This window comes from Pleurodeles waltl, chromosome 9 (genome assembly GCF_031143425.1).
Source record: "Pleurodeles waltl isolate 20211129_DDA chromosome 9, aPleWal1.hap1.20221129, whole genome shotgun sequence".
NCBI lineage: Eukaryota > Metazoa > Chordata > Amphibia > Caudata > Salamandridae > Pleurodeles > Pleurodeles waltl.
In genome coordinates, this window is record NC_090448.1 from 1,097,959,504 (window position 1) to 1,097,987,419 (window position 27,916).

A 27,916-nucleotide genomic window follows, 5' to 3' on the forward strand; every position below is an offset into this window, starting at 1 on the left:
GTGCGCTAAACAATAGACATAACGGTGGTTCTGTAAAAAGCCCCAGCATTATGGACATCTACCATGTACTCTGAAAGAATGCGATTCACACAAATATAGTAGACAATTGAGCGTGTGGGCAGTTTTCAGTAGTGAATCAATGTAAAAGCAGATGAAAGACAATTTGACAGAAACGTAGCTTCATGGGTGGCTGCTTTCTAGCTTATTTTTGTGTTATATTGTTGTTTAATGGGGAACACAGTGTGGATGATATTGCTGATAAGCTCACCACTAATGGTTATTCAATAGGTGCTTTCTGATTGGAGGTGTAGGGAAAGGAGGGTTCAGTGGGACGAGTTTGAGGATTCATCACAGCAACTTGCATTTAGCAACGCATGTTTGGAACTTGCTAATGTTGGCAGTGGCGCTCCTTTATGACCAAATCGAATTATACCAAAGGGTAATGATTAGTTAACTAAATGTAGAATTCCAAACATAAATCAAACTGCTCACGTGGAATTTCAACGTTCTTCTCACCAAGATCAAATGAGGAGCAGTACTAAAGGCTGTCAAACAGGTCTCAGAGGTCCCTCTTCTGCAGGAAATCGACATACTGGCCATGAACTGTAAAGCTGTGATACATGGTTTGATACTCTTCCACGCTGGCTTCACAAAGGACTATACATGAGTGGCTATCCTTGGATACAACATTTTCACGCGGCCATGACATAACCTTCTGGGCATAATTGATGGTGTCAGGGATATAGGAGATAATGCCATTAGAATAATGTTAGCTAAACACCCATATCATTATATTCAATCCTTTGGCACAGTTTTACTCGAGACCCCCAGCGTTTATGGGGTGGAGGAAACAGGGGCTCTGAGCTGGCCATAATGGCTAACACTGCACAATAGGCCTCGGATAATCCTTTTATAGTCCTGATGTGAGCATGTTACTCAGATCACACAAACAGCAGGGGAAACTAGTGTCTGCAGCAGGCCCAAGGAACTCCAAACCTGGTTATACTCAGCGCTCCGGATGCTGGGAGGAGTTGATGCCAGGGCAATCAGTCCAGTGTAGATTGGGCCATGCAGAGACCTCTGTGGCTCTGCCATGAGAAGAGGGCCCAGAATGAGGTATTGAGCCCCTGATCTTGCAGGGTCGGCCCTATAGAGGTGCTCTGCTGCAGAGATGCCCTATCCCGTATAAGAAAGATGTGCTAGCCTTGGGGGAGAAGTGGATGCCTGCCTAGCCCATCGAGTGGCTCAGCAGCACCTTGGGCAGTCTGTGGTTGAGTGACACCGCAGCAGAAAATTATCTACCTTCCACCCTTGCAGGGGACTCCTGGGCATGGCACTTGTGGCACCCTGGACCCGACATGGAGACCGGGTTGGGCTGAAAATGGTTGTGTGCCAGCACCACTATACTTGGGACGCCCACTGGTGTTGCTGTGGCGAGAAGCAATGATCCCAAACTACTATTCTTAGGTTTTCCCCTGTGTTCTGCATTGAAACGTCAGGGAACCATCCACCCCCCCCCCCGTTCTTTCTTAGCACAGGGCTCCCCACCACTCTGCATAAAGGCAGACTACTCGTGAGGATTCTGCTGGTGACTAGTCATGCCACCTCTTTCTGAGCATCTCAATTACTGCCTTTGAGCACCCAACCCTATTCCTCATATGCTTCTCTTTTGGGTACCTGAATACTTCACCTCATAATGGTTCATATTAAACCCTTGCAGTCCCCTAGACAAGTCACAATGGATACATTTGTGGCGGCACATGTCTCCCACCCGGCTCCGGGAGTATCAAGCCAGGGTGAGGAGAAATCATGAGCAGATCCACATATGAATCCACAGGCTATCAACATAATACTTCAAGCTATCAAGCATCCAAAGAGACAGGAACCAAAATAGACGTGGTCAGAGTAGACATATCCCTACTAAAGCCAGACTTAAGTAGGCAATCTAAAGAATTATGGCAGTGGAGTTTAGAATCTCAGAGGGAAGACTCCCTTGGAGACATGTAAAAGAATGCTGACTTTCTGACAGAGGTGACGTGCTCCCAGGAATTGCCAGTGGAGGATGCTGAGGGCATGAGTCATGGGAGGAAGAAAGCCCTTGACGAAAGCACACAGGACCAAATATCAGCCTGGGACCACAGGGCTAGTGGAAAGTCAGACAAAGGGCCTCTCAAGACCTCACTGACACATCTGCTACAGAAAGGGAAGGAATGGCGTTCACCAGGCTGGCTGTTGAGTGACATGTTTCTTACAGGTAATACTCAACTAAGACTCAGACCACAGAAGCCCCCCCCCCCCCCCCCCCCAGTGGGAGCCACCATAACCCATCCCGTCAAGAGACGGTTTACCCTGCCTTCAGTCAGCGCTAAGTGTTTCAACCATATGCCAGTACTTAGTGGTCTTGAATGTCTTTTACCACTTCTTAGGAGCCTCACTCCTCCCTCGAATTTAGAGTCGTTGGTTGGGGACAGATGAGCAGATAGTGTACCTTGGCAAATTATTTTGTTACCTCTGCTTGGCACTGTTGCTGTTATTCTTCTGCAGATGCTTTGCATTTATAGTTTTCAGTCATCAGATATCCAACAGCACATGCATGACTGCACCTACACACCATATATTCCACCAAGACAACAGATAACCTGCCATCAGAGTCACAATCTCTAATTAGATGCATCTCCTGGAATGTGAATGGCCTACTGAACAAGGTCAACTGGAAGCAGTACTTAAAGCTGCTAAAACTATGAGGCCAACATACTGCAAATAAATCACCTGCTCTGTGACTTCTTTTGAGGCCTCCATAGATATGGTTTCACCACCTTCACAAATACAGGGTTTGAATAGTGATCTAGAAGGTTTCCATTTATGATACATAAACACCTTTCACTAATTTTGGCACATACACATGACGCACCCCTTATGCTTGCATGTGTGTTTATGCCCCACCCCCGCCTTCCTGTTCTCATTTGGCACCACCTTCCTTGTGGCACCAACGGGAGCCATGATCATTGGTGGGCAGTTTCATGCCTTATGTACTTCATCAAAGATAGATTGGGACCATCCCTGCATCCATTCCCTCGTCATCCCTTCTCAACGATTAATCTCGTGGTGTAGGTCTCAGTGATGCGTAGCAAAATTACTTCCCCTGGAAGGTAGCTACACATACTCGACATGAGTGCACATCACATCTTTCTCCTGCACAGACCATTTTCTTGTTCCTGCTGTAGACCTACCTACTATTGAATGCTATTGAGTACACCTGCATGCTAGGGGCCTCTTAAATCACACCCATCTGGAGTTAAAGGTTCTGTGAAATCCAGCATTTAGGTCTCCGGGATGTTGCATGAGCCCCGGGTGGCTAAAAAAACACCAAAAAAAAAAACACAAAAAAAACAGGCATTCGTTGATGCCCTTATTGAAACAAAACCACAAAATTTTGATACTAACCTATTCAGTAGAGTCTCATGTCATACCTTGGGAGGCATATGTAATCATGTGAAAGCACATGATCAGTACCATTACTCATAAAAATGGGAGAACCTCCATGCACTAAAACACTTGGTGGGGGCAGTCCTGGAAGCAGATCACCACTATAGCGTCGAGACCCACTGAAACCACCCATTAGAAATTGAGACTCCTGTTGTCAGAAGTAAGCACCCTGTCCCAGTAAGGACCACAATCCCAGTCAGGGTAAGTCAGATACACAACCTAAATTAACCTGTGCTCACCCTCTGGTAGCTTGGCACAGAGCAATCATGCTTAAATTGAGAGGCAACCTGTAAATTATTTGGGCAACACTTTAATTACAGTAACACCACAAAAAGACTCCACACCAGTTTAGAAAAAGAGGATATTTGTTTGAGTAAATTGAGAACCAAAACAACAAAAATCCAATAAGCATTAGTTGAGATATGAATTTTTTAAAGATTAAATCCAAAATCAGTTTTTAAAAGTCAACAGCACTAAAAGGTGACTTTAGGTCGTGCTAGATCGGGGTAAATCAAAATATCAGGCTGATCGCAGTGGAGGGCAGATCGGCTACCAGATTCACACAAAGCTTGCTGAAAAAGTAACTTTGGTGGAGCAAGCATCAAATACTCAATGCATCGATTCTGAGCTGCGCAGTCAGGTAGATGCAGCAAACTCCGTGGAGTTGTATGCAGTGTGTCGTCGTACAGCCGTACAACACTGTTCTTAAATTGGTGCTGCATCGTTGTCAAACCTCACAGACTGGTCCTGCATCATCAAATTGGCAATGCATCGGAGGGCAATGCGTTAGGTGCGTCCTACCTTTGGACCTCAGGCAAGGGTAGGACGCACAGATGGCAGTGTCAAGCACCAGGAGCAGAGTTGCAGGCAGTCTTTGATGTCCCTGAGGCTGCAAGAACAGGGGGTAACCCAACAAGCCCTTGGGGAACTGGGGTTCAAGGATTTAGAAAGCAGCTCAATTCCCTTCACCCCCCCAGGCAAGAAGCAACAGGCAGCAGGCCAACACAGGAGAGGAGGTTGCAAAGTGGAAATCCCTCCTACTGCACAGCAATCAGCAGACCAACATAGCAATGTAGTTAGCAAAGTGGCAGTTCCTCCTGGCAGCACAGCAGATCTTCCTCCTGGCAGAATGTCTTTGGTTCCAGTTGAGTTCGGATTTGGTGGGCTTTGGGGTGCAGTACTGTTGAGCCTTTGAGATGGGAGAGACTTCAAGGTGAGGCCTTTGAAGTGCACACAGTTCTTGCCCTTCCTTCCCTGGTTCCAGACACCCTGCAGGAGCTTATGCAGCTCTATGTGTGGGGAGAGGGCCAGCCCTATTCAGGTGTAAGTATCAGCTCCTCCCTCTCATCTAACCCAGGAAGCCTCCTCAGCCTGGTGTTGGGCCACCAGGATGCACACCCTAGCTCTCTTTGTGTGCGATTGTCTAGAGGGAACGCACAAAGCCCACCCCAGATGCCACCCGCCCAAGATGTGTATTCACAGACAAGCAGGGGCACAGAATGGTTAAAGTAAGAAAATGCCAACTTAAAAAACTGGCATTTTCAGACTCACAATTTAAAATCCGACTTCACCATAAGTTAGGATTTTAAATTGTGAGTTCAGAGACACCAAACTCCACATTTCTATATGTTCCCAGTTGGAAGTTACACTTAAAGGCTGTGTCAAGGTAACCCCAATGTTAACCAATGGGAGAGATAGGTCTTGCAGTAGTGAAAAACTAATTTAGTAGTTTTTATCTACCAGGACATTTTAAACTTAAAAGTATATGGCCAACTTTTTAAATACACTGCACTCTGCCCTTGGGACTAACTAGGGGTGACATATGTAATAAAAAGGAAGGTTTGGGCCTGCCAAGTGGGTGCACTTGCCAGGCTGAAATAACACTTTAAACTGCCCACACATGCTCTGTAGTGGTAGGTCTGAAACATGTTAAAAGAGCTACGGTAGTGGAAGGCACAATCAGTGTGGCAGGCCCACAAGTAGCATTTAATTTACAAGTCGTAGGCATATATAGTGCACGTTACTAGGGACTTACAAGTAAATTAAATATGCCAATTGTGGATAAGCCAATATTACCCTGTTTAGAGAACAGAGGCCCTGCACTTTAGCCCTGGTCAGCAGTGGTAAAGTGCACAGAATCCTAAAGCCAACAAAACAAATTCAGCAAAAAAGTGGAGGGAAAAGGCAAAAAGTCTGGGGATGACCCCGCAGAAAGGGTGAATTCCAACATAAACATGCATACTCTCACCAAGCACAGCCATAACAGACAGATTAGAATAGACTAGCTCATAAGACGTGGCCTGCGGCACAAAGACTAGGATCAGGGCAATAAAACCAGCAAATTAACCCATTGTTTCGCCAGTTGAGCGAGGGAGGCTAAACACAGCCCAGTGATTCAGGGTGAAGACGGGGTCTCTTACACAATACCACATGACATAGTTACCACCCTGCCATATACCAGGCACTGACCTAGTGTGCCCACACTTTCAGAGGAGGGCAAAACACAAATAGAAGGTCTGCTAACCACCGATGAGGTAACTGAGGCACTACAGTAATTGGCTTCAGGCACAACGTCGGGCGAAACAGTTTCCCTTTCAAATTTTATACATTCCTCACTAGCTCAACCAATCCTTGAAATGTTTAAGGTACTACAAGAATAGAGGGCTTTTCCCTCAAGAGACATGCATGTCCCAAATAGTTACTGTGAGAAACTGAGCTGTTGGTTTACTGGGGTGTGAGCCTTGGTCAAACAACAGGCAAATTCCGTTGCAGGGTGAACCACAAAAAGTCACCAAATTAACCTATGCTAAACCCTGGGTAGCTTGGCACAATAAACAGTCAAGCTTAAGTTAGAGGCAATTTGTTGCATATTTATGCAGCACACAAATAGGAATAAAGTTAAAACACAACACAAGAAAACCCCAAACCAACTTAGAGAAAAAGAGTACATTTTAACATGTTTTTTTGCCCTCAAATGGCAAAAATACAATCAGTACAATCGAAGATTATGGTTCAAAATAGTGCCTAAAAGATAAAAGCCGTATAAAAAAAAAAACGAGCAACCCAATAACCCCTTTGAAGCTTGGGAATCTATAATATGCAAGTTAAAAATGCTAATGAGAATATTTGAAAGGGATATCTAAACCTAAGGTTATGAAAAGGACTTAATCCAAAGTGTTATTCATAAGGTCAATTAAAGACAAAACAGGAAAAACAGGCACACAATAGAACATAGCTGTAAGTCATATTTGGGTAGTATTCAAAGAAATGAGACAAAGGGTACACAACAACACAAGCAACTCTGTAGGAAAGGCACTCTTGGCATGGTTACCCTCACTTTTTGCCCATTTATCAGTGTGTTTAGACTGTCTTCATTGAAACCCTGCTAAACAGGACTGCAGTGATTGTGCTCCCCTTAGATTTGGTTGCTTTGGTACCCTTTACGCCCCACAATTGGCATGCTGGTGTACCCCTGTAAATCCCTAGTATATGGTACCTAGGTACCCAGGCCATTGGTACATCAAGGGTCCCTCATGGGATTCAGCATGTTTTATGCCACCCATGGGAGCCCTTGCAAACTATGTTCGCATGCCTGCCATTGCAGCCTGCGTGAAAAGGTGCATGCAGCCTTTCACTGCACCCGGTCACTGTAAGTCACCCCTATGGTAGGCCCTCCTAGCCCAGAGGGTAGGGTGCAGGTGCCTGTGTGTGAGGGCACCCGTACATGAGCAGAGATGCCCCTACGAATTCCAGTTCCAATGCACTGGACTTCTTAAGTGCAGGAAGCCATTTTACCCTTGTACTGGCCACAGGTCCAGCAACATAATGGTAACTCTGAACCTAGGCATATTTGGTGTCAAACATGTTGGAATCATACCCCAATACTAATGCCAGTATTGGTGGCATGATTCCATGCACTCTGGGGGCTCCTTATATGACCCCCCAGTATCGCTCCTACCAGTCTTTCAGTGTTTGTGGGCAGTCTGTGCTGCTGCAGCACCTCAGACAGGTTTCTGCCCTCCTGCTGCATGACCAGCTCAGGCAGGGGAAGGTAGAACAAAGTACTTCCTGTCCTGTGGGAGAGAGAGGCAACACCCTCTCCTTAGAAAATAGGTGTTACATGGCTGGGGAAGGGTAGCCTCCGCCTCCCCACGTCACCCGCTTGCTTTGAAAGGCACATTTGATGCTCTCCTTGCATAATCTGGTTGGCCACAGTTCATGGACCCCCGGTCCCTGCTCTGGCACGAAAGCACACAAAGGGGAGTGACCACTCCCCTGTCCAACACCACCCCAGGGTTGGTGCCCATAGCTCCTCCAGGTGGCCACAAGATGCTGTGATCTTGAAATCAGGATGGGCAGAGGCCCCTGGTAGCATCTGATTGGTCAGGACAGGTGACTGACGTCAGTGACCACTTCTGATAGGTGGTCACCCTGCAGAGTGACCAATCCCCCTGGTAGGATCCCCTTGGTAGCAATATTTAGGGACTCCCTTGCGTGTGGGGCTCCAGATTTGGCATGCAAGATCCCCCGCAGTCTGCTTTTTGCCCTTTTCATGGCCACGGAAGGGGCTCCCGGTCGCATCCTCCGCCCAGCCACCGTGCCACCCATGCTGTCCAGCCTCTGCGTGGCCAGGAATGCGGAATCCCACGTGGGCGTGGGGCAGGGAACCTGAGGTCTGCCCATCCCACCTCTGCCCCGCTACAGCCTCCAAACCCTCCTAGTCCATCCCCTCACTCCTATCCAGTTGGCGGCAGGATTCGCCATCACCTGCCCCACTGGGAATCCATCACTACGGACAGGTGGGTTTTGCAGATCGTTCCAAAGAGCTACTCGCTCCCTTTCAAATCTGCTCCAACAGCCATGCCTCCATCCTTCATCCTTCAGTCACCTTCCAGAGGATGATTTGGCACTTTTCTGCCAGGAAGTCGCAGCTTTCTTGGCCAAGGGAGCTATGGAAAAGGTCCCTGTGCCCGAAGTAGGTCGTGATTGTAATTCCCGCTACTTTCTGGTGCCGAAAAAGGGGCAAGGGTTTACGTCCTATCCTAGACCTTTGGGACCTGAACTACTTCCTCAAAAAGGAGAAATTCAGAATGCTCACCTTGGCTCAGGTTCTATCTGCCTTGGACCCAGGAGACTGGATGGTAGCGTTGGACTTGCAGGACGCTTATTACCACATCCCCATCCTGTCTGTCCACAGACATTACCTACGATTCGTGGTAGGTCATGAGCACTTTCAGTTTACTGTGCTCCCCTTCGGCCTTACCAGCGCCCCTTGGGGGTTCACGAAAGTGATGGCGGTAGATGCAGCTCATCTGCGCAGGCTAGGGGTGTCAGTCTTCCCCTACCCCGACGACTGGCTGTTGAAGGCAGACTTGCCCCAGAAAGTCATCTCCCACCTTCAGACTACGCCGACCCTCCTGAACACGCTGGGGTTCATTATAAACGTGCCGAAGTCACACCTGACTCCCTCTCAAATGCTCCCCTTCATCGGAGCTGTTCTGGACATAGTGCAGTTTTGGGCTTATCCTCCCGAAAAGCGAGTCCAAGACATGCAGGCTATGATTACGATCTTTCGGCCTTGGTCTTGGGTTTCGGTGGGACTGACTCTGAGGCTGCTGGGCCTCATGGCCTCCTGCATCCTGCTAGTAACACATGCCAGATGGCATATGCGGGCTCTTCAGCGGGACTTGAAGTTCCAGTTGGCATAGCATAAGGGGAATCTCTCTGACATGGTCCAGATCTCAGAGGGGACTGTGAAAGACCTGCAGTGGTGGCATTCGAATCTGCATTGGGTCCAAGGCAGATCCCTTCCCCAACCAGATTTATCTATAGTGACAGATGCGTCACTTCTCAGTTGGGGAGACCACATGGGAGAGGCAGAGATCAGAAACCTCTGGTCTCTGGCGGAGTCTGGGCTCCATATCAATCTTCTGGAGCTCCGGGTGATCAGGCTTGCGTTGAAAGTATTTCTTCCCTCTCTCAAAGGCAAAGTAGTGCAGATGTTCACGGACGATACTACCGCCATGTGGTACTACAACAAACAGGGCGAAGTAGGGTCCTGGACCCTTTGTGAGGAGGCACTACGCCTCTGGACATGGCAGGAACATCAGGGCATTACCCTGGTGGTTCAAAATCTGGCGGGTTCTCTCAACGACAGAGCGGACAAACTCAGTAGTCGATGCACAGCCGATCACGAATGGTGTCTCCATCCGGAGGTGGCGCAAGGTCTTTCTGCAGTAGGGAGAGCCTTGGTTAGATCGGTTTGCCTTTACAGAGAACACGCAATGTCAGCTGTTTTGCGCGTTGGAGTTTCCAAGGAGCCACTCGCTCGGAAACGCTTTCGTCTCGAGTGGAACTCCGGCTTCCTTTCCGCCTATACCACTTCTGCCCAAAGTTCCCAAGATCAGGAACGACCGGGCCCAAGTCATCTTGATGGCTCTGGACTGGGCACGGAGTCTCTGGTATCAAGAGCTATTGAGCATGTCCATCGATTCCCCCACTCAGACTGCCTCTTCGGGCGGGAGTTTGTCGCAGCAACAGGGGACGGTCCTTCACCCGAACCTGTTCATGTGTGGAGATTGAGCGGCACCAGTTGACGACCTCTGATCTTCCGCCCGAAGTCTGCAATGTTATCTTAGCAGCCAGGCGTCCCTCCACCAAAACTGTATACGCCGGTCGTTGGACTAAATTTGTGGACTGGTGCACCAACAAATCTGTTGATCCACTCTCTGCCCCTATATCCGAGGTTCTTCTGTTTGTTCTTTCTTTGGCCCAGCAGGGCTCTGCTTTGGGCACCCTAAAAAGGTAAAAGGTTACCTGATCAGCCCTCACTTTTTAAATCTCCTATTGTGAGTAGATTCCTAAAAGGCCTCACCCATTTATTTCCTCCCACTCCATTTATCATGCCTCAGTGGGACCTCAATCTTGTACTTAATTATTTAATGTGTACTCCCTTTGAGCCGATGCACAATTGTCCCAAATGTCTTTTTTTGTTGCCATCACTTCTGCTCGCAAGGTGAGTGAGCTTCGAGTCCTTTTATCTAAACCTCCATACTTGTCTGTGCACCCTGACAAGGTGGTGTTGTGCACTAGGGCTTGCTTCCTTCTAAAAGTGGTTACGCCTTTTCATGTAGGCCAGTCCGTCACCCTGCCTACTTTCTACGCACCTCCACATCCTTCTCCTGAGGAGGAGACACACCACCGTCTGGACCCAAAAAGAGCATTGGTGTTCTATCTTAATCGTACCAAAGATTTCCGGGTGGACGATCAACTCTTTGTTGGGTACGTGGGTGTGAAAAAAGGGAAGGTGGTGCAAAAGCTTTGGCCAAGAAGCAACCCCCAGAGGGCTGTGTGCTCATTCCACCAGAGCAACTGCTGCTTCCGCTGCGTTAGCACATGGAGTTCCTGTCCTGGATATCTGCCATGCAGCTACGTGGGCGTCCCTGAACACGCTTGCTGAACACTACCGTCTGGACAGTCAGGTCCGTCAGGTCGGCTACTTTGGTCATTCGGTCCTGCATGACTTCCTAGAATGAACTTGGTTCGCAGCTCCGAGGATGGCATTGCTTGGGTGTCTATTCTAAGGTAAGGAATCTGCAACTAGAAGTCTCTATCATATGTACAAGTTACTTTCCTTCGCTAACGAAATGTCTGGTAGAGACATATTCTAGCTGCAGATTTCTTACCGCCCACCCATCCTCCCAGCCTGCGAACTTATTTCTAGGGTCAGAAATTCCCCTTTCAGGTCCATAGCTATGGCGCACCAATCTCCGTATTCTTAGCGGCTCTGAGCTTTGGCATGGAAAGTCGTTAAAAGAAACTGATGTCACTGCGCGAAGGCAGCATCTGTATACTACCCCTGACGTCATCACGGCGACTACGACGCCACCTACCGATGCTCAAGGGTATTGCTCGAAGAAAAATCGCTGGATCCAGTCTGGGGAAAATTCTATGGTAAGGAATCTTCAACTAGAATATGTCTCTACCAGATATTTTGTTACCGAAGGTAAGTAACACACACACACACATATATATATATATATATATATATATATGTGTGTGTGTGTGTACTTACCTCCAGTTTTGGGAGGGAGGGGGTGGCTGTTGCCTATAAGTAATCTAGTTCTTTATTTTTGTAACCTTGTGTGTTTCCTTTTTGGTGTGATAAGTTGCTGTGTTACTGCAGTGGTACTGCAAGTGCTTTACACTCCTAGATAAGTCTTGGCTGCTCACTGCACAGCTACCACTGGAGAGCTTCCTAGACACTGTCTTAATTCACTAATAGGGGTTGCCTGGACCTGGTATAAGGTGCAAATACCATAGGTGTCCACCACACACCAGGCCAGCTTCCTACAAACCCCTACGTACATTAATCTGGTCACTCAAATCTCTAAGTTCTTGTTCAAAGTTCATAGATCAATGCTTGTGAAGTCCTTTCTCCTGATAACTGAGAACTTTCCTCAATTCAACAGATTAAGGATACAGTCTGTAGCCAATGAGATTATATACTTGTTGGCATTCTCTTTAGATACTGTAGTACTGAGGTAGTGCAAGCCTGTTATGTCCCAGCGGCTGTGAACAGTAGTCCAACAAACTAGCCCTTGAGTCACTTCTAGATGAAATGGGTGCAGATTTAGATGCAGGGCTAAACAGCAGGGGTGGTCTCTGAGGGTTCGAGGCAGGCTCCAGGACAGTACTTCCAGGTACAGCAGCAGTCTGGCAGAGTGCACAGCAGGTCACAGCAGCATGCAGAACTCAGTCCTTCTGCAGGTCTAGTAGTGAACTTAGGAGCAGGTCTGAAGGTCCTATTTTTAAGCCCTGGTATCCTCCTTCTGGGAGGTGGGAGAAGTTTCTAGAAAGGTTATTTGAAGTTCTGGGAATTTCCTTACTACCCTTGCTCCAAGCTGGCGGCTCCAAGCTGGGTGCTGTGACAATACCAGGTTGTTAGGCCTACTGTGAGAAAACAGGGCACAGCCTATTCAAACACAAGTGGGGCTGTGCTCAGATCTATCCCCTACCCCCAGTTGATGGCCCATTGAGGTACACCTAATCCCACTATTGTGGGACAGTCTGGAAGGAATGCACAGTCTTTCAGCTATACCTATTCATGTGACCCAAAACCTGTTTTCTTTCCCTTATACCTTTATGCCTGCAGCCTGCTGCAGGCATAAAGGTATAAGGGAAAGAAAATGCCAACTTTATAGAACTGGCAATTTCATAATTATAATGCAAATGCGACCTTACCATTAACAAGGGATTATCATTCAGGTCCATAGGTATCAAATATCACTCATCTATCTCCTCTCAATTAGGAGTTACGGCCTATTAAATATAATAAGGAATTTCCTATGTTATCCTATGGGAGGGGCAGGCTTCACAGCAGTTGAAAACTAGTTTAGGCGTTTTTCACTACCAGGACATGTAAACCTTAAAAGTACATGTTCAACCTTATAATTAAACAGCAACCAGCCCTATCGGATACCGAGGGACTACCTCAGGGGGCGACATATAAAAAAAGGGGAGTTTAAGGCTTGGCAAGGGGGTTTAAATGCCAAGTCCACGTGGCAGTGTGACGGGCAGGCCTGGGACCCGTTTTAGAAGGCTACTTAGGTGGGTGGCACAAAATGTGCTGCAGGCCCTTGGTATATAGTATACCACTTTACAAGGGAGTTATAAGTAAATTAAATATATTAATCAGGTGTAAGCCAATTAAATCATGTTTAGGGAAATAAGCACAAGAGTTTAAGCACTGGTTAGCAGTGGTAAAGTGCAGAGCCCTGAGGCCAAAAAACAAAATCAGCAAGTGGAGAGTAAATGGCAAAATGTTTGGGGGTGACACAAGAGAAGGCCAGATCCAACAGTCTGGTAATGGTTGAAGCACTATAGAGTACTTTATATGTATACGTTTTCTTTGTGTAGAGCGACATTTGTATGCATAGCCTCAAAATGTCATATTGGTTTGGGATTTCCTAAGCAAGAAGTTTACTTACTATTGGCAGTAATGCTAGAAAAATGAAAAACTCAAAGAAAAAAAAGAGCAAAGGAGGCTCCATAATTTACAAGCCTGAAATGATCTTTTAAAGATAATGCATTATGTACCTGTGTCGGCAATTGAATATCCTAAGCTTCAGCCAACTTGATAAAGCTGAATATAACACTTTCTTAGATGACAGGCATGACTCAGAAGGTGCATCTGAAGATGACAAACCTGTGCCTTCCGTGGCAGTTCTACTTGTGCTAGGCTTAGTTTGCCCTTATTAGTACCCACCACCATACTATAGCTGCCAGCTGTCAAAAGACACTCAACAAAAGACTGATCTTTGCCAATTCATCCAAGAATTCCCGACCTCTTTTAGAATGTAAAAATTCCACACCTATTTTACCTAAAAACAGTGGAATGCTATTTGGCAACATCTCAAGGTAAAAATGTCAGCAAATAAACCAACAAATTAAGTTTGATCGTGTGTAGGTTCCAGTGCAACACTATACCAAATTGCCCGGTTAGGGTTCCCCTGTCACCAGTCACCCAGCAGGACAGGCCCTTCCTTACCTGTGGGAGATTTACAAATTACCTTGCAAGATTTTAAATCTGCTTTACTCTCAGTGTTACTAAGCTGCTTATGTCCTAATGGGAACAGCAGCAATTATGGTTTGAAACCGTTCAATTCTCTCCCAGTCGGAGTATTTTGGTGCACTCAGACCCATTAGCATAATGTGCCCTTGAATGTTTCAAGGTCTTAGGCGACACAAAGTTGAAGTATATGAACACATAACCAGCTTCTATATGAATAAATTTTTTCATAAAAGCAGGACAAAGGCACACTGAAAACTGGCTACATGTAACCACAGCGGGAGTTTCAACGGTGTGTTTTGTTAATTTCAAAACAATGTCCCTACCCTAGAGCTCTCAAGAAATAACATTTCTAGCATGATTAGCCCAAGCAGTCCTAGTTTTTCCACTTTTCGTTAAGGATTTTATTTAATAGGGTTCAGAATATAAATATCAGTGAAAACAAAACACTTGGACAGATTGGGCCGAATATGGGATAATGACACAAATGAATGCTACCAGCCTTTGATATAGCTTTTTCTTGTGCATAGTCTAACTGCAAATTACTCACCTTTACCATATTCCTGAATGTCAGACTGAATCAGGAGATTTTTCTCAGCAATGTTCCATCTGCGCTGGTGGTGCAGACTTCATAAAGCCACTGAAGTGGTGGACCTGATCCACGTATACGCACCACTTCCAGAGGCCAACATCACTTTCTTTCTCCTTCTGCACCCTCAGATACGGAGCACTTCGAACAAATTGCAGGCGCCACTTCAAAGGTTCACTCCACAGAATGGGGAGGTAGGAGTACACGGAATAATATGCAGTTAAAGAACATATCCACCGAAAAAAGCATTACAAAAGATAAGTAAATTGCACCTCTGGTGGATACTTCTAATTGCAGATTATTGATCCTATCCTTAAAATAGATACCATAGCATACTGCCCAGAGACTGGACTCAGATTAGGAAGTTTTGTAGGACCAAGTGGGCAAAATTGTACTTTTTGGATCAGACATCAAGATAGTAGTAGTTTGTTAATGTGTACGCAGATGCCCATGTCATAGTCTGGAAGAAGTCGAGAACAGACAATATCCCGTTGCCAATGCCATGTAGCCATCGGGGTGGGAAGAAGCAATGTCCGATCAACAGCTCTGAGGTGCAGACAGAAGTATACTACCACAGACACCCGTTAGGAGCAGACAGAAGGACACCACAGTTCAAGGACATCAGAGATTAGCTGTCTAGGCTCCAGGGCAGACAGCCATTAATTCATGCAAGACCTAAACCCTCTTTGTTAAAGGATCATGACCAAACGCATATTCGGAAAGGAGCTCTCCCTCCACATGAATGTGTGTCTTAAAGCAATAAGCACAAAGACAGGCTGTGAAATACTATCAATGAGAAGTGCTTCTGTCATTGGTTCCATGTTAAAGTTCTTCCTGGAATAGTTTACTTGTGTCTCAACATCTTCTGGCCTGGTGCAAGGAAGTGTCTTTGCATCCACACAAAGCTCCCTCCCTGAGGGACTGTGGTAGAATGGATAGTCCCATCGCATCTGTCTGCATATATTTCATGACCCACCTCACCTCCTTAGCAGAGAATACTGTTCCACGATGGTAGCGTATGATCTCTGCCTTCCAGAAGAAGAAAACAAGTTACTTACCTGTAACTACAGTTATCCAGTATTGGTATCTTTCATAAACTCACATGCTTGAATCATCCCCGTCGTCGAAGTGGGAGTCCCACGGTACATAAAATAGCAATAAATAATAAATAAAAAAAAATTGCCATAGGCTATAATGGAGCCAGAGCTTGCTCATATAGCCTATCCATGTCCTTTTGTGAAATGACCCAAACCTGCCTGCTGTCCAATCAGGCACCAGCACCCTCTAGAACCTTCTCCAGAGAAGCTCCCTTCCTCAGATTTTCCAGCACGAGTGAAAAATTAAAACCTGAGAGGAAATGCGAGCATCAAAGGGGAGGCGGGTGGGTCGCATGTGAATTTATGAAAGATACCAATACTGGATAACTGTAGTTACAGGTAAGTAACTTGTTTTCTTATCCAGTATTGGATCTTTCATAAATTCACATGCTTGAATCTGAATAGACAGCAGTATGGTTGATAAACATTGAGTTACGAAGGAATACAGATACTTTAAGTACGTGTGTATATATATATATATATATATAGTAAAATTCATGTATATGTATACACATTCATAAGTACATACATACACTTTACATATTCACATGGAAGCATAATAGAAACATGGTTATTTGTATCTCAAACCATATGACTATAACTAAGGAAAGGTCTCACCTTAATGAAAGAGATGGCGTAGCACAGCTTGTCCTACTAGAGAGTCTGTTCTTTGTGATGACTCCAAACAATAGTGCTGCGTAAAGGAGTGCGTAGTTTTCCATGTGGCAGCCTGGCAAATTTTTTCAAGGGCAATACCTTGAAACAAAGCAGCCGATGTGGAGACTGCTCTTGTGGAGTGGGCTCTCAGGCGCCTAGTCAAGGGTTTTCCTGCCTTGGTGTGACAAAATTGGATTGTTGAAGAAATCCATCGGGCTATAGTGGCCTTGGTTACTCCTGTTCCCTGACGTCCCAGAGAATAAGATACTAGGAGTTGGTCTGATTTCCTGATGTGCTTGGTACTTTGCAGGTAAAAATTATTTTTGCATCGTTTGATGTCCAAAGAATGGAGAGTTCTCTCTGCTATCGTAGTAGGGTTTGGAAAAAAGGTTCGTAGAATAACGGGTTCATTGAGGTGGAACGAAGATGGCACTTTGGGAATATATTTGGGATTGGTTCGTAGCATAATGAAATCCTCAGAAAAAACTAAAAAGGGTTCTTTAGTAGTGAACGCCTGTATATCACTGACTCTCCTGGTAGAGGTGAGAGCGAGCAAGGTTGACACTTTCCAGGTGATGTACTTGAGATCAGCCCTATGGATGGGTTCAAAAGGGGCTTTCATGAGTTGGGAGAGAACAATATTAAGGTGCCACTCTGGCGGAGGTAAGCGTACCGGAGGAAAGGTGCGGAACAGCCCTTTCATAAACTGTTTGATGACTCTGGTTGAACCAATAGACGGCATGTTAGCCGATCGTCTGTAAGAGGCTATAGCTGCTAGGTGAATCTCGACTGATGCATAGGAAAGACCAGCTTTGGAAAGGGAGAGCAGGTAAGGAAGAATTTGCTCAGGATTAATTTGAAATGGGTGAAAATTGTTCTGAGAACACCAAACACAGAACCTCTTCCTTTTAGTCTGTATGTCTTGTTCATGCTCTCGGCTCGTGCTTTAGATAATATGAGCCTACATTCTTGATCGATGTTCATATCTGGGAACTCTCTGTACTCAGGAGCCAAGCATGCAAGTGCAGTGAAGTTGGGTCGGGATGTAAGATGAGACCCTGATTCTTCGTTAGAAGATTGTGGTTGCAAGGGAGACGGACTGGATTGGCTATTGACCGAAGGAGGAGCTCCGTGTACCAGTACTGCCTCGGCCACTTGGGGGCTATGAGAATGATCTTGCAGCATTCGGTCTTCATTTTCCTGAGGAGTCTGGGAATTAGTGGAATGGGGGGAAAAGCGTATGCAAAGATCCCGGACCATCTTATCAAAAGAGCATTTCCCCACGACCCCAGGAGTGGGTATAGACTAGCGTAAAACTGGCATTTGGCGTTCAGATTGGTGGCGAACAGGTCTAGGATCGGCCGACCCATCGTTGGAAAATGCTCTCGACTATGGTCTGGTTGAGTTCCCACTCGTGACAGTTGTCGTCTGTCCTGCTGAAAGAGTCCGCTAGAGCATTGTTGACCCCCGCCAGGTGCTCTGCCCTGAGGCGGACGTTGTTCAGTGTGAGCCAGTTCCAGAGAGACTGAGCTTCTCTTGAGAGGGAGAGGGATCTTGTTCCTCCCTGCTTGTTGATGTAGAACATGCTTGTTGTGTTGTCTGTTCTGACTAACACTGATGATCCTGCGATGCGTGGCAGAAAAGCTTTGAGCGTGAGATGAATCGCCTTCAGCTCTAACAGATTTATGTGCATCTCTTTTTGGAGCTTGGACCATCTGCCTTGAATGCACATGTCCTGTAAGTGGCCTCCCCATCCTTCCAAGGAGGCGTCCGTGGTGATAACGAAATCTGCTATTGGTGCCAGAAAAGTTAGACCGTGGGAGAGGTGGTTGATGTGAGACCACCATTCTAACGCCTGCCGAATCTTTGGTGTGATAGTTATTAAGTCGTCGAAGGATCCTTGTGACTGGGTCCATTGAAGTTGTAGTTCTTCTTGTAGAGGCCTCATTTTGAGTCTTGCCAGCGGTACTAGGACTATGGCTGAGGAAATCATGCCCAGAAGCGATTTGAATAGTCGTACTGAAACGAACTTTCTTGCGGAGATTGTGACAGCCAATTGGGTCAGCTTCTGCTGCCTTGCTAGGGTAAGATATGCCTTGTTTTGGATAGTGTCTAATTCTGCTCCCAGGAAAACTCTCCTGCGTGCAGGAAACACGACTGACTTTTGTAGGTTCACTGTTAGACCCAAACTGTTGAATAGTTTTAGGCAGGCATCTGTGGCTTTTGAGGCTAGTAGAGAGGACGGAGCTTTTATGAGCCAGTCGTCCAGGTAAGGGAACACCTGGAAACCCTTGCTTCTGAGGAAGGCTGCGACTGGGGCAAGGCATTTCGTGAAGATTTTCGGAGCTGATCTGAGGCCAAATGGTAGGACTCTGAATTGATAATGGGCACCGGCTACTGTAAAACGGAGATATTTGCGATGTTTTTGGTGTATTGGAATGTGGAAGTAGGCGTCCTGGAGATCTAAAGTTGTCATAAAATCTCCAGGATTCAAGAGGTGCAAGATATCTGACAGTGTGATCATCCTGAAGGATTGTTTCCGAAGGAACTTGTTGAGTTTCCCGAGGTCTAGTATAGGACGCCACTCTCCTGACTTCTTCCTTATGAGGAAAAAACGGGAGTAGAATCCGAGACCCCGTTGTTGCAGAGGAACTGGCTCTATAGCCCCTTTGGCCAGAAGGCTGAAGACTTCCGCTTGAAGCAGACGAAGGTGGAGAGAGCTGCCTGATGTTGGTGGGTGAAGCGGTGGCTTTTGTGTGAATTCCAGGGTATGACCTCTTGTCACTATATCTAGCACCCACTTGTCTGATGTTCTATTCTTCCACTCTTGGATGAAGTTGGAAATGTTTGCTCCTATTTGTTGATGTTGCGGGCATTGGGGGAGCATAGCCGGTGCCTGTAGAAGATCATTGCTTTCTGGGTTGATCTCTGGATTGCGAACCCTGCCTTCGTTTCCCTCCTTGTCTGGTATAGGAGGCAGTCGATTGCCTGTACTGCTGGTGGTATGAAGGCCTGTACTGGGATCGCTGGTATTGTCTATGAAAGGAACCTCGAAATGAGGTGAAACCTCTCCCTCTAGCCCCTCGAAAGGGCTGCTTCCGGTACTGCAGGGTACCCCAGGGACTTGGCAGTGTCTGTGTCCGTCTTAATGGTTTGAAGTGCGTCATCCACATGTTTGCCAAACAAAGATTCCCCATTGTAAGGCATGGCTAGAATTCGGGACTGCACTTCTGGTCTGAAAGATGTGGCCTTGAGCCAACCTTGTCGTCGTAAGACAGCGGCACCCGCTAGTTGGCGGAAACCAGTAGAGGCTATGTCCAAAGCGCAGTCAATAATCTCTTCCGACGCACGCTCACCTTCCTGTAGGATCTTTCGTGCCTCTTCTTGTTTATTTTCCGGGATGAGGTCCAGGAAAGGTTGCATGTCGGACCACATTTGACGATCATATCAGCCTAAAATTGCTAATGAATTTGCTGCCCTGATAGTGATTGCAGACATGGAGGAGAATCTCTTGCCTATATTATCCAGTCTGCGACCTTCCTTGTCTGGAGGAGTGGAGATAGGCGTTGATGGATTTTTTGAGCGTCTTTGAGCAGCCTGTGAGATGACCGAATCAGGCTTTGGATGGCCAGTAAGGCATGCCGGAGAATCTTGGGTTGCCTTGTATTTTTTATCCAGTTTTTGTGGAACTGGAGGAACCGTAGCCGGATTCCGCATAATTTTTGTGCCCTCGCTCCATATGTAATCAATAATCGAAATGGACCGTACCGACTTCCGTGATTGCTCTTTGAAATCATGTAGGAAACATTCCGATTGGGAGACAGATGTTGGGAGGTGGAAACGTACTGCGGCTCTGTCCATAAGATTATGGAAACCACCTATGTCCTCGGGCGGAGAATCTGAGGGGCGAGGGGGTGGTGGAGAAGGAGTGGGGGCCAAGTAATCATCCCATTCCTCGGTAGGATGTTGTGTAGTGGAAATTTCTCCTTCTTCTTGTTCTTCTTCCCCTGAAGTGGAACCTTCATCTCCTGGGGGGTGCAGCTAACACCGAGTGTGATGTTGATCTTGGAGTAGCTGGAGGAGGAGGAGCATTAACTGGCGTCACCGTAGAGACCGGCGCCGGTGGTTGACCTTCCGCTGGAAACCTTCTCCTATAATCCTGAAGCATGGATTGTAAATCCTGGATTAAGGAGGAAGGCATTTGTACAGTGTCTCTGTGTTGAGGCTCTCGTGTTTCGTAGTATTGCTCCTGATGAGAGTAGTATGGTTGATACTGTTCATACTCATCCTCTTCATCGCCATCTTGGTATTTGACATGGAGCTGCGAGGGGCTATGTGCATCTCCGAAAGGACCTTCGTCCGATTCCTCCCAGTCAAGAAGATGACTGGGTAGTAAAGCTGACACCTTGTTTGGAGATGTGTCGGTTGGATAAATGTCCTGTGCAGATAGATTTCTGATGCTGACCATGGCTCGGAGATCTGGAGACCTGGAAGAGGTAGGAGTGGCCTCAACCAGTCTACTAGGCATCACTGCTGTCGATGGTGTGAAAGTTGATGCAGATGGTACACATTTTTCCGTCGACAGTGGTCTCGTCGACGGTGGCTTAGTTGACGGTAGTGTCATCAACGGTAGTTTCTTTGACCCCGTCGATGACGAAAGCGCCGATGAGAAAGGCGTCGCTGAAGTTATAGTCGACGGGGCAGTCGTCGACGGTGCCGATGGAGTCTTGAGAGAGGGGATCGGATCCCTTACCGTCGATGTTAAGGTCGTCGACGATGAAGTGGAGACGGTAGATGTAGGTACCGTCGTCGTCGCCACGGTCGTCAACGGTGTTGTCGTCGTCGATTTAATTTTTAGAGTCATTTTTCCAGAAGTGGAAGGCTCTGAAGAAGGAGATAGATGGTAGGACTCCTTCTTTTGAAGAGGAGAGGAAGGCTCAGAGGAGACTGAAGTCTGTAAGCCCTTCCCATGATGAGATTTCTGCCTCTTCCTGGATTTGTCTATGTGGCCTAGGTCCTCAGATCTGGACCTTTTATGTGGCCTCTCTGACCCACTCTCCTCACCTGAAGTACAGGATTTAGCCTGTAACCATGTCAGGAGCCTGCCCTCCCGGTCTCTGAGGGTCTTTGTGAAGAAGGTACGACATATTTTGCAGTCCTTAACCTGATGTTGTGGGTAGAGACAGTACAAACAGTCTTTATGTGGGTCATCCACATGGAGCCTTTTCTTCCCACAGGTCTTGCAAGGGCGGAAAAGGCCTTTTCTAGAAGAATTTGACATATTTCAAGCTCTTGAGAGAAAATCTCTGAAGTAGAAGAAAAAACTGAGCAGAGCTCAGGGAGACTCCCTTCACACGACGTGCAGTAGAAAATCTGAGGAAGGGAGCTTCTCTGGAGAAGGTTCTAGAGGGTGCTGGTGCCTGATTGGACAGCAGGCAGGTTTGGGTCCTTTCACAAAAGGACATGGATAGGCTATATGAGCAAGCTCTGGCTCCATTATAGCCTATGGAGAAAAAAAAAATATTTATTATTTATTACTATTTTATGTACCGTGGGACTCCCACTTCGACGACGGGGATGATTCAAGCATGTGAATTTATAAAAAGATCCAATACTGGATAACTGGCTTCTAACAAACTTTCTTCTATTTATCTCATCACGAATGCTGAAATAAAGCAGCTGTGGGACTGAAGGACGCTTATATGAAAAAAACACATCCAGTAATACCAGGGCATTCAATGGCTAGAGGCCTCGGGTCTTGAATCTTCTTTAGCATGAGAAAGTAGTGAAAACAGCACCCCCTCTCAGAGTCCGGACCTTCTCAGTGGAGCCTTTGGCCAGCAGGAAACTGCTTCTTCTAAAATAGTAAAGTAGACCACTGAAAATCACTCTGGTGTAGAAAGGAATAAGAGGTGAGGATAAAAGGCACAGTGTAGCCCCTTTTAACAATTTGTAAAATTCATTCATTTAACGTGATGGATTTCCAGCAGGATAGGAAATATCATATCCTGGCCCCTACCAGCTGGCTGAGGGCCTGGGAGGACTAATCAAAATGGCTTTGGGAGTGTTGCTGCAGGGGAGGGAGAGTAGGAGGACTGCTGGCCCTGCTGGTGTGAATGGCCTTAGCCACCCTCAAACTCTATGCTACAAAGAGGCTTAGATCGCTGCTCCTCCAGCTGGGAAGGTTGAATCTGCTGGTAAGCTAGGTCTCTGTAATAGCCCTAAAAATGTCTATATTGCTGGTGAAATGGTCTGCCTAGGGAACAATGATCCCAAAGATCGAGCTGTAACAACTATATGAATCAACTGAGGGCAGCCTTTTCTGCATATAGTTTGGGCCCCATTGGAAAGCATGTCTATAATGGAAACTCTTATGTCCCACGGAAAACTAGGTAAATTGCTTCCACACAGGCCTTTTAAGCATAACCCTGGTGCTAATAGCACAGCAAATGCCGTAAGTTGTGTTCTGGCCTCCATGCAACACATGCTTTGGCAGAGTCCTGCCCTTCTTAAGATTATTTGGGGGATTAAAGCCTTGAGGTCCTTTTGGGCAGATAGCAATATCTCTGGGCATGTCCCATTAGTTATAGGGGGCACCTGTTCAGAAAGCATACTACATTAAAAGACCGCAAAGGCAGGAAATCTGAGGAAAACACTTTGGCAAAACCATTGATATGTTTTGAGAAGAAAAGCACTTGCATTGACAAATTTGGTATTCCAGCATCACAAGGCTTTAAGGTGCCAGGTGTCTCATCAAAATGAGGGTCACCATAGGCTGTTCTGTGGCATTTGGCCACACGTGAGCTTACCAGAGGGCCCGACGATGGTTTAGAGCAAGTCCCCTGGTAAGTGTCCCCAAGGGCCTCCTTAAATGGCAATTGTGGCTCTGAAGGTTGGACGTGGTTGAAAAATTTCAGTCTATAGTTTGACTTTGGCTTCAAGAATAAGTAATAGCAAGTCTAGCACTTCCGCTGCTCATAGAACTAGTGCATCAAAAGAGGCACTTTCTTCTGTTGGGGGCCAGGTGATGAATCTAGCTCTGTAGCTCACTTACATTTTGAAAGTCCAACTACAGTGCTTTATCAGTGTAATGAGCAGAATGCCTGGGTCATCGCCATCATCATCAGGGACATGCATGACGTTAAGCATGCCCTGGGAGTTGGAGTCAAAGAGGGCCAATATATATATATAAATAATATATATATATATATAAAACAAAAAAAAGAGAGGGAGAGAGAGACAGACTAGCTGTATAATTTCGTAGCACAGCTTAGGTCTGGCGCAGGACAACATCACTTCAGATCAGACGGGTGTCTTCATTGGATCCAGTTTTGATGGACTCTGTGCTGACACTATAGGAAACGGTGTGAACCTAGGTGCCTGAATGGAAGCACGGAAAGGCATCTAAGGCCTGGAAACAGCATGTGAAGGGACAGTAGGAGTCACACGTGGATCTGTCGGTGGAAGTCCAGAAAAGCTCCCTGAGGCCATGTGGGCCCGAGGGTTTTGAAAATGGAGCCCCTTGGTAAATGCCGCCATTTGCAGTGGAGCAGACATCAGGCTCTGAAATTAAAGGCACATCTGAGCCCGATGAGGGACTTGCTCAGAGTCCTTTGAGTGGTGTTGCAACTTCAAATGGTGGCATAAGGTTGAGTCATGACTGGCTTTCTTGCACTTATGGCGTGGCTCCAACCTACAGGAGGACTTTGAGAGGGAACAGGACTTCGTGTAGTGCTGACAGTACTGATCATGTGACTGACAAAGGATTGCCCAGTGACTTGGAGTGGGACCCTTTTTTGAAAGAGACCTCTTCTGCGCAATGCAATGTTTCGCCTTCTGCTCCCTAATCGGCTCAGGTGCTCGAGGGTGCACTAACCAAACTACTTCAGATCGTGACTACAGCCTAAGCATCATAAGCACACGCCAACTGGGTCTGTGAATTTGTTTCCTGCAGTAGCAGCACAGCCTGAATGTCGTCACTTTTGAGGGATACATCATGCCTGGCACACTATGCATCATTTTGAAGTTGTCGAGAAACCAACAAAGTTGGGAGCAAAGCTCTGTATCAGCATCATAGGGCCAGGAATGAAAGGAACTGATAATCAGTGTGCTTATTTATGGCTTCGGTCTGCGACTTACAGGGTGGGATCATGTAACACCTGAGCCACATGGCTACACCAAACAGCACACGGGAAGCATTGTTGAAAAAATATGTCTGAAACTATCCCGGTGCCAAAAAATATTCTGCTGGTAAAAATAAAAAAAAGTTTGAGCATTTTACCGGTTTGAAGTATCAAACAATATTCAGGGCATGACAGTTTTGAGAGATAGATGCTCAGCTGCCAAGAGGATCCATGTTCAATGAGATGCGTTAAGTCAGTAAAAGCTTTTGTCTAGCTTCCAGTATTTCGCAATGCTGGGGTTTCAAGCATGCACACATAATACAAAAGATTAACTGACAAGATCCAAAGTACAAAGTGGTATTGGTTAAAAAGACAAGGACGGCATTCTAGATTTCACATACTGTGGTCACACAGTAGTATTGCACATCAATCTGAAATGTGATATACTCTCATCCATCACACTTCCTCTAAAAGCTTTCTCAGTCGCAAATCTCTTAAAAATGTGTTGTTTATTTCCATCTAACCTTTCCCCCATTTGCCGAGGATGTCTCTCACCTTCTCTCACTCCAGGGCATGCAATTTTCTTCTACAGTGGAGCTCCATGGGAAACAGAAACACAACAAAAAAAGGGTAAAAGTAACCTTTTTAGGCTTTGCCTGCACAGCACTTAATCTGAGAGTGTTTACGTCTTGCATACAGACATCTTTAACTGTCTGTTGGCCACATACCCGCTGTATCTGCTATAGGCCGAGTGGGGTTTGGGTGCAACAAGGGCTCATCATTTGATCTGTTTAATTTCCATAGTGCTGACGGTATGCTTTCTTCACAATCTTTGTTTGGCTCGTTCAAAAAATGTTTTGGTCTCAGCGGGTTTTCACTGTTTTATAGTTGTGACTGATGACATAAGGCTCTTCACTACAGTGCATGAGAGAATATTTAATCAACGTTCTCTCTGGGTTCCCCAGTCAAAACTTGCCTCCCCTTCTGCTTCAAATAAACCTAACATTTTCAGCTTGATTTCATTTTTAGTCAAGCTGTTTTGCATAATATTGAGAATTGATGGATATTTTAGGGCATTTTACATTTTTGCCCACTAACTTGAGATTTTAAGTGAAATCCCTGAGAGGATTTTTTTTTTTCTTTTGCAAAACCGTGCTGTCACCTTTGAGTGAAGTCAGGGCAGTATCCACGAAGTTGGATTTTCGCAAAATAATCATAGTGTACAATACAACATCCTAAGATGCAAGAACCAAATACTGGTGTGTTTCTGTATACAGGACAAGCTGAATTTCTAAAAACTGCAATATATTAGCAAGGACGCAGAGGACGACATCTGGTTGACAGATACTTACAGAACCACTTTGCAACAAAACACAGAGGGAACGGACAGACTGGAAATCCATTGAGAGACTAACAGTGCAGAAGAGAAAAGGAATGCCATAAAGAATATAAAATGCAAAACACTGACCTAGTAAGATAGCTGCCTCGACTGTTTTTTAAAGTATGGAGCACTAATACTTTTCCGTTACTTATTAAGTGAAAAATAAGAGTTTGGGAATCAGAGGACAAGTAATGGGGTTCATCTTCTCCCCAATGAGAAAACTATGATATGACAAATTAGAAAAAGTAATTCTAGTTTTCTTCTTACCTTGACCTCTTGGATGGAGTTGGCAATGGCGTTAAGACGTTCCTTCTTACGGTCCAAGTAGTCATCCAACAAGGACATCTTCTCAGAATGAGACACTTTCAGTTTCTTTAGATCTAAACATATATTTATACATTAAAAAAATGAAGACATCATTTTGACACATTCTATGTCACAATGAGCTAAACTAAAATTAGAGTCTGTGAAAATGAGTATAAACGTTCAAAGGGGCGGGCAACAACATTCAATATAGTAAAAAATCAAATGGCTTGTCCCACACCATACAAACAAGATACACACAGCACACAACCACAAACTAGATTGCCTCTGGACAATAATAAACTTAAAAGAACGGTTCAGCTTCATATTGTTAGTTTAACACTTAACTTTGGCACATATAGCAACCGAGCTACAGGAAAACAGAATGAGTTGCACATCACCACTGCATTTTGGTCGACCCTTGGTGCGAGTATTCAAATCCAGGTCACCACGTATCTAAGTCACCAGAGCGTGTAAGTATCATTCCAATAAGACCTTACAGATAATGAAAGTTCAAGGTCGGATTGAAGGATGACAAAGAAGATTTTATGGGTGCAACAAAATAGGAAGAAGATGGCTGACAAGAGGCTTATATTGGATTGAGAAGTTTTATTGTTTGGTCATGAGTGTTCTATTGGAGTTTCTTAAAGGTGCTCATTGGAAGAGGCAAATAAAGGTTGTATACATAATGATAGACTCCTGCGTTACCTATTTGATCAGACAAGGAGAAAAACTGAAAAATCCTTGGCCATACTCTGGTGGGAGGTGCATAGCATAAAGCAAAAGGACTATAGTGTTAATGTATATTCCTCTACTGATTAGACGTACCCTTTAAGTAGTGAACTTCATGGGTGTGAAACAGGGTCGGAAAGATTATACTTAAACAATGGTGAAACTATATGGTACTTACCTTACACAGTTGAATCAGGTGGTTTGGAGGATACTGGGAATAGAAATATTTGTGGAATGCAGCTCAACAGGCAAAGGGAGTTTATGAGATTCTGGGACCCACTGGTAGATCACATGACACAGAACCTTCAGGAATTTAGATATCCACAATCCCCTTCAAGTGCTAAACTTGTTGGAGAAGAAATGTGATGGCTAATGGAGTATATTGGGTCTTATAAGGAAATGCTTTCCTTGGCATCGTTACCCCCTAACCTTTTGCCTTTCGTTGATTCCAGTTATGAATGAAAGTGTGCTGGGACCCTGCTAACCAGGCCTCAGCACCAGTTTTCTTTCCCTAAACTGTACCTTTGTTCCCACAATTGGCACAGCCCTGGCACACAGATAAGTCCCTTGTAAATGGTACTCCTGGTACCAAGGGCCCTGTGGCCAGGGAAGGTCTCTAAGGGCTGCAGCATGTATTATGCCACCCTGGGGGACTCCTCACTCAGCACATGCACACTGCCTCACAGCTTGTGTGTGCTAGTGGGGAGAAAATTACTAAGTTGAGTGCCATGCCCATAACCCTCTGCCTGCGGCATAGGTAAGTCACCCCTCTAGCAGGCCTTACAGGCCTAAGGCAGGGTGCACTATACCATAGGCGAGGGCATAGTTGCATGAGCACTATGCCCCTACAGTGTCTAAGCCAAATCTTAGACATTGTAAGTGCAGGGTAGCCATAAAAAGTAAATGGTCTTGGAGTTTGTCAAATACGAACACCACCGTTACATAATGGCTACACTGAATTCTGGGAAGTTTGATATC

At 45.9% G+C, this 27,916-nt stretch overlaps 1 protein-coding gene across 1 annotated transcript in view; it reads right to left on the reverse strand.

The window, feature by feature from the left end:
* Positions 1-27,916, reverse strand: part of NUSAP1 (nucleolar and spindle associated protein 1) — a 255,458-nt gene that overhangs the window by 73,813 nt on the left and 153,729 nt on the right. Inside the window, exon 9 of the mRNA XM_069208796.1 lies at positions 26,171-26,283. Within this exon, the coding sequence (XP_069064897.1) occupies positions 26,171-26,283 (113 nt within the window). The remainder of the gene's footprint in view (positions 1-26,170; positions 26,284-27,916) is intronic.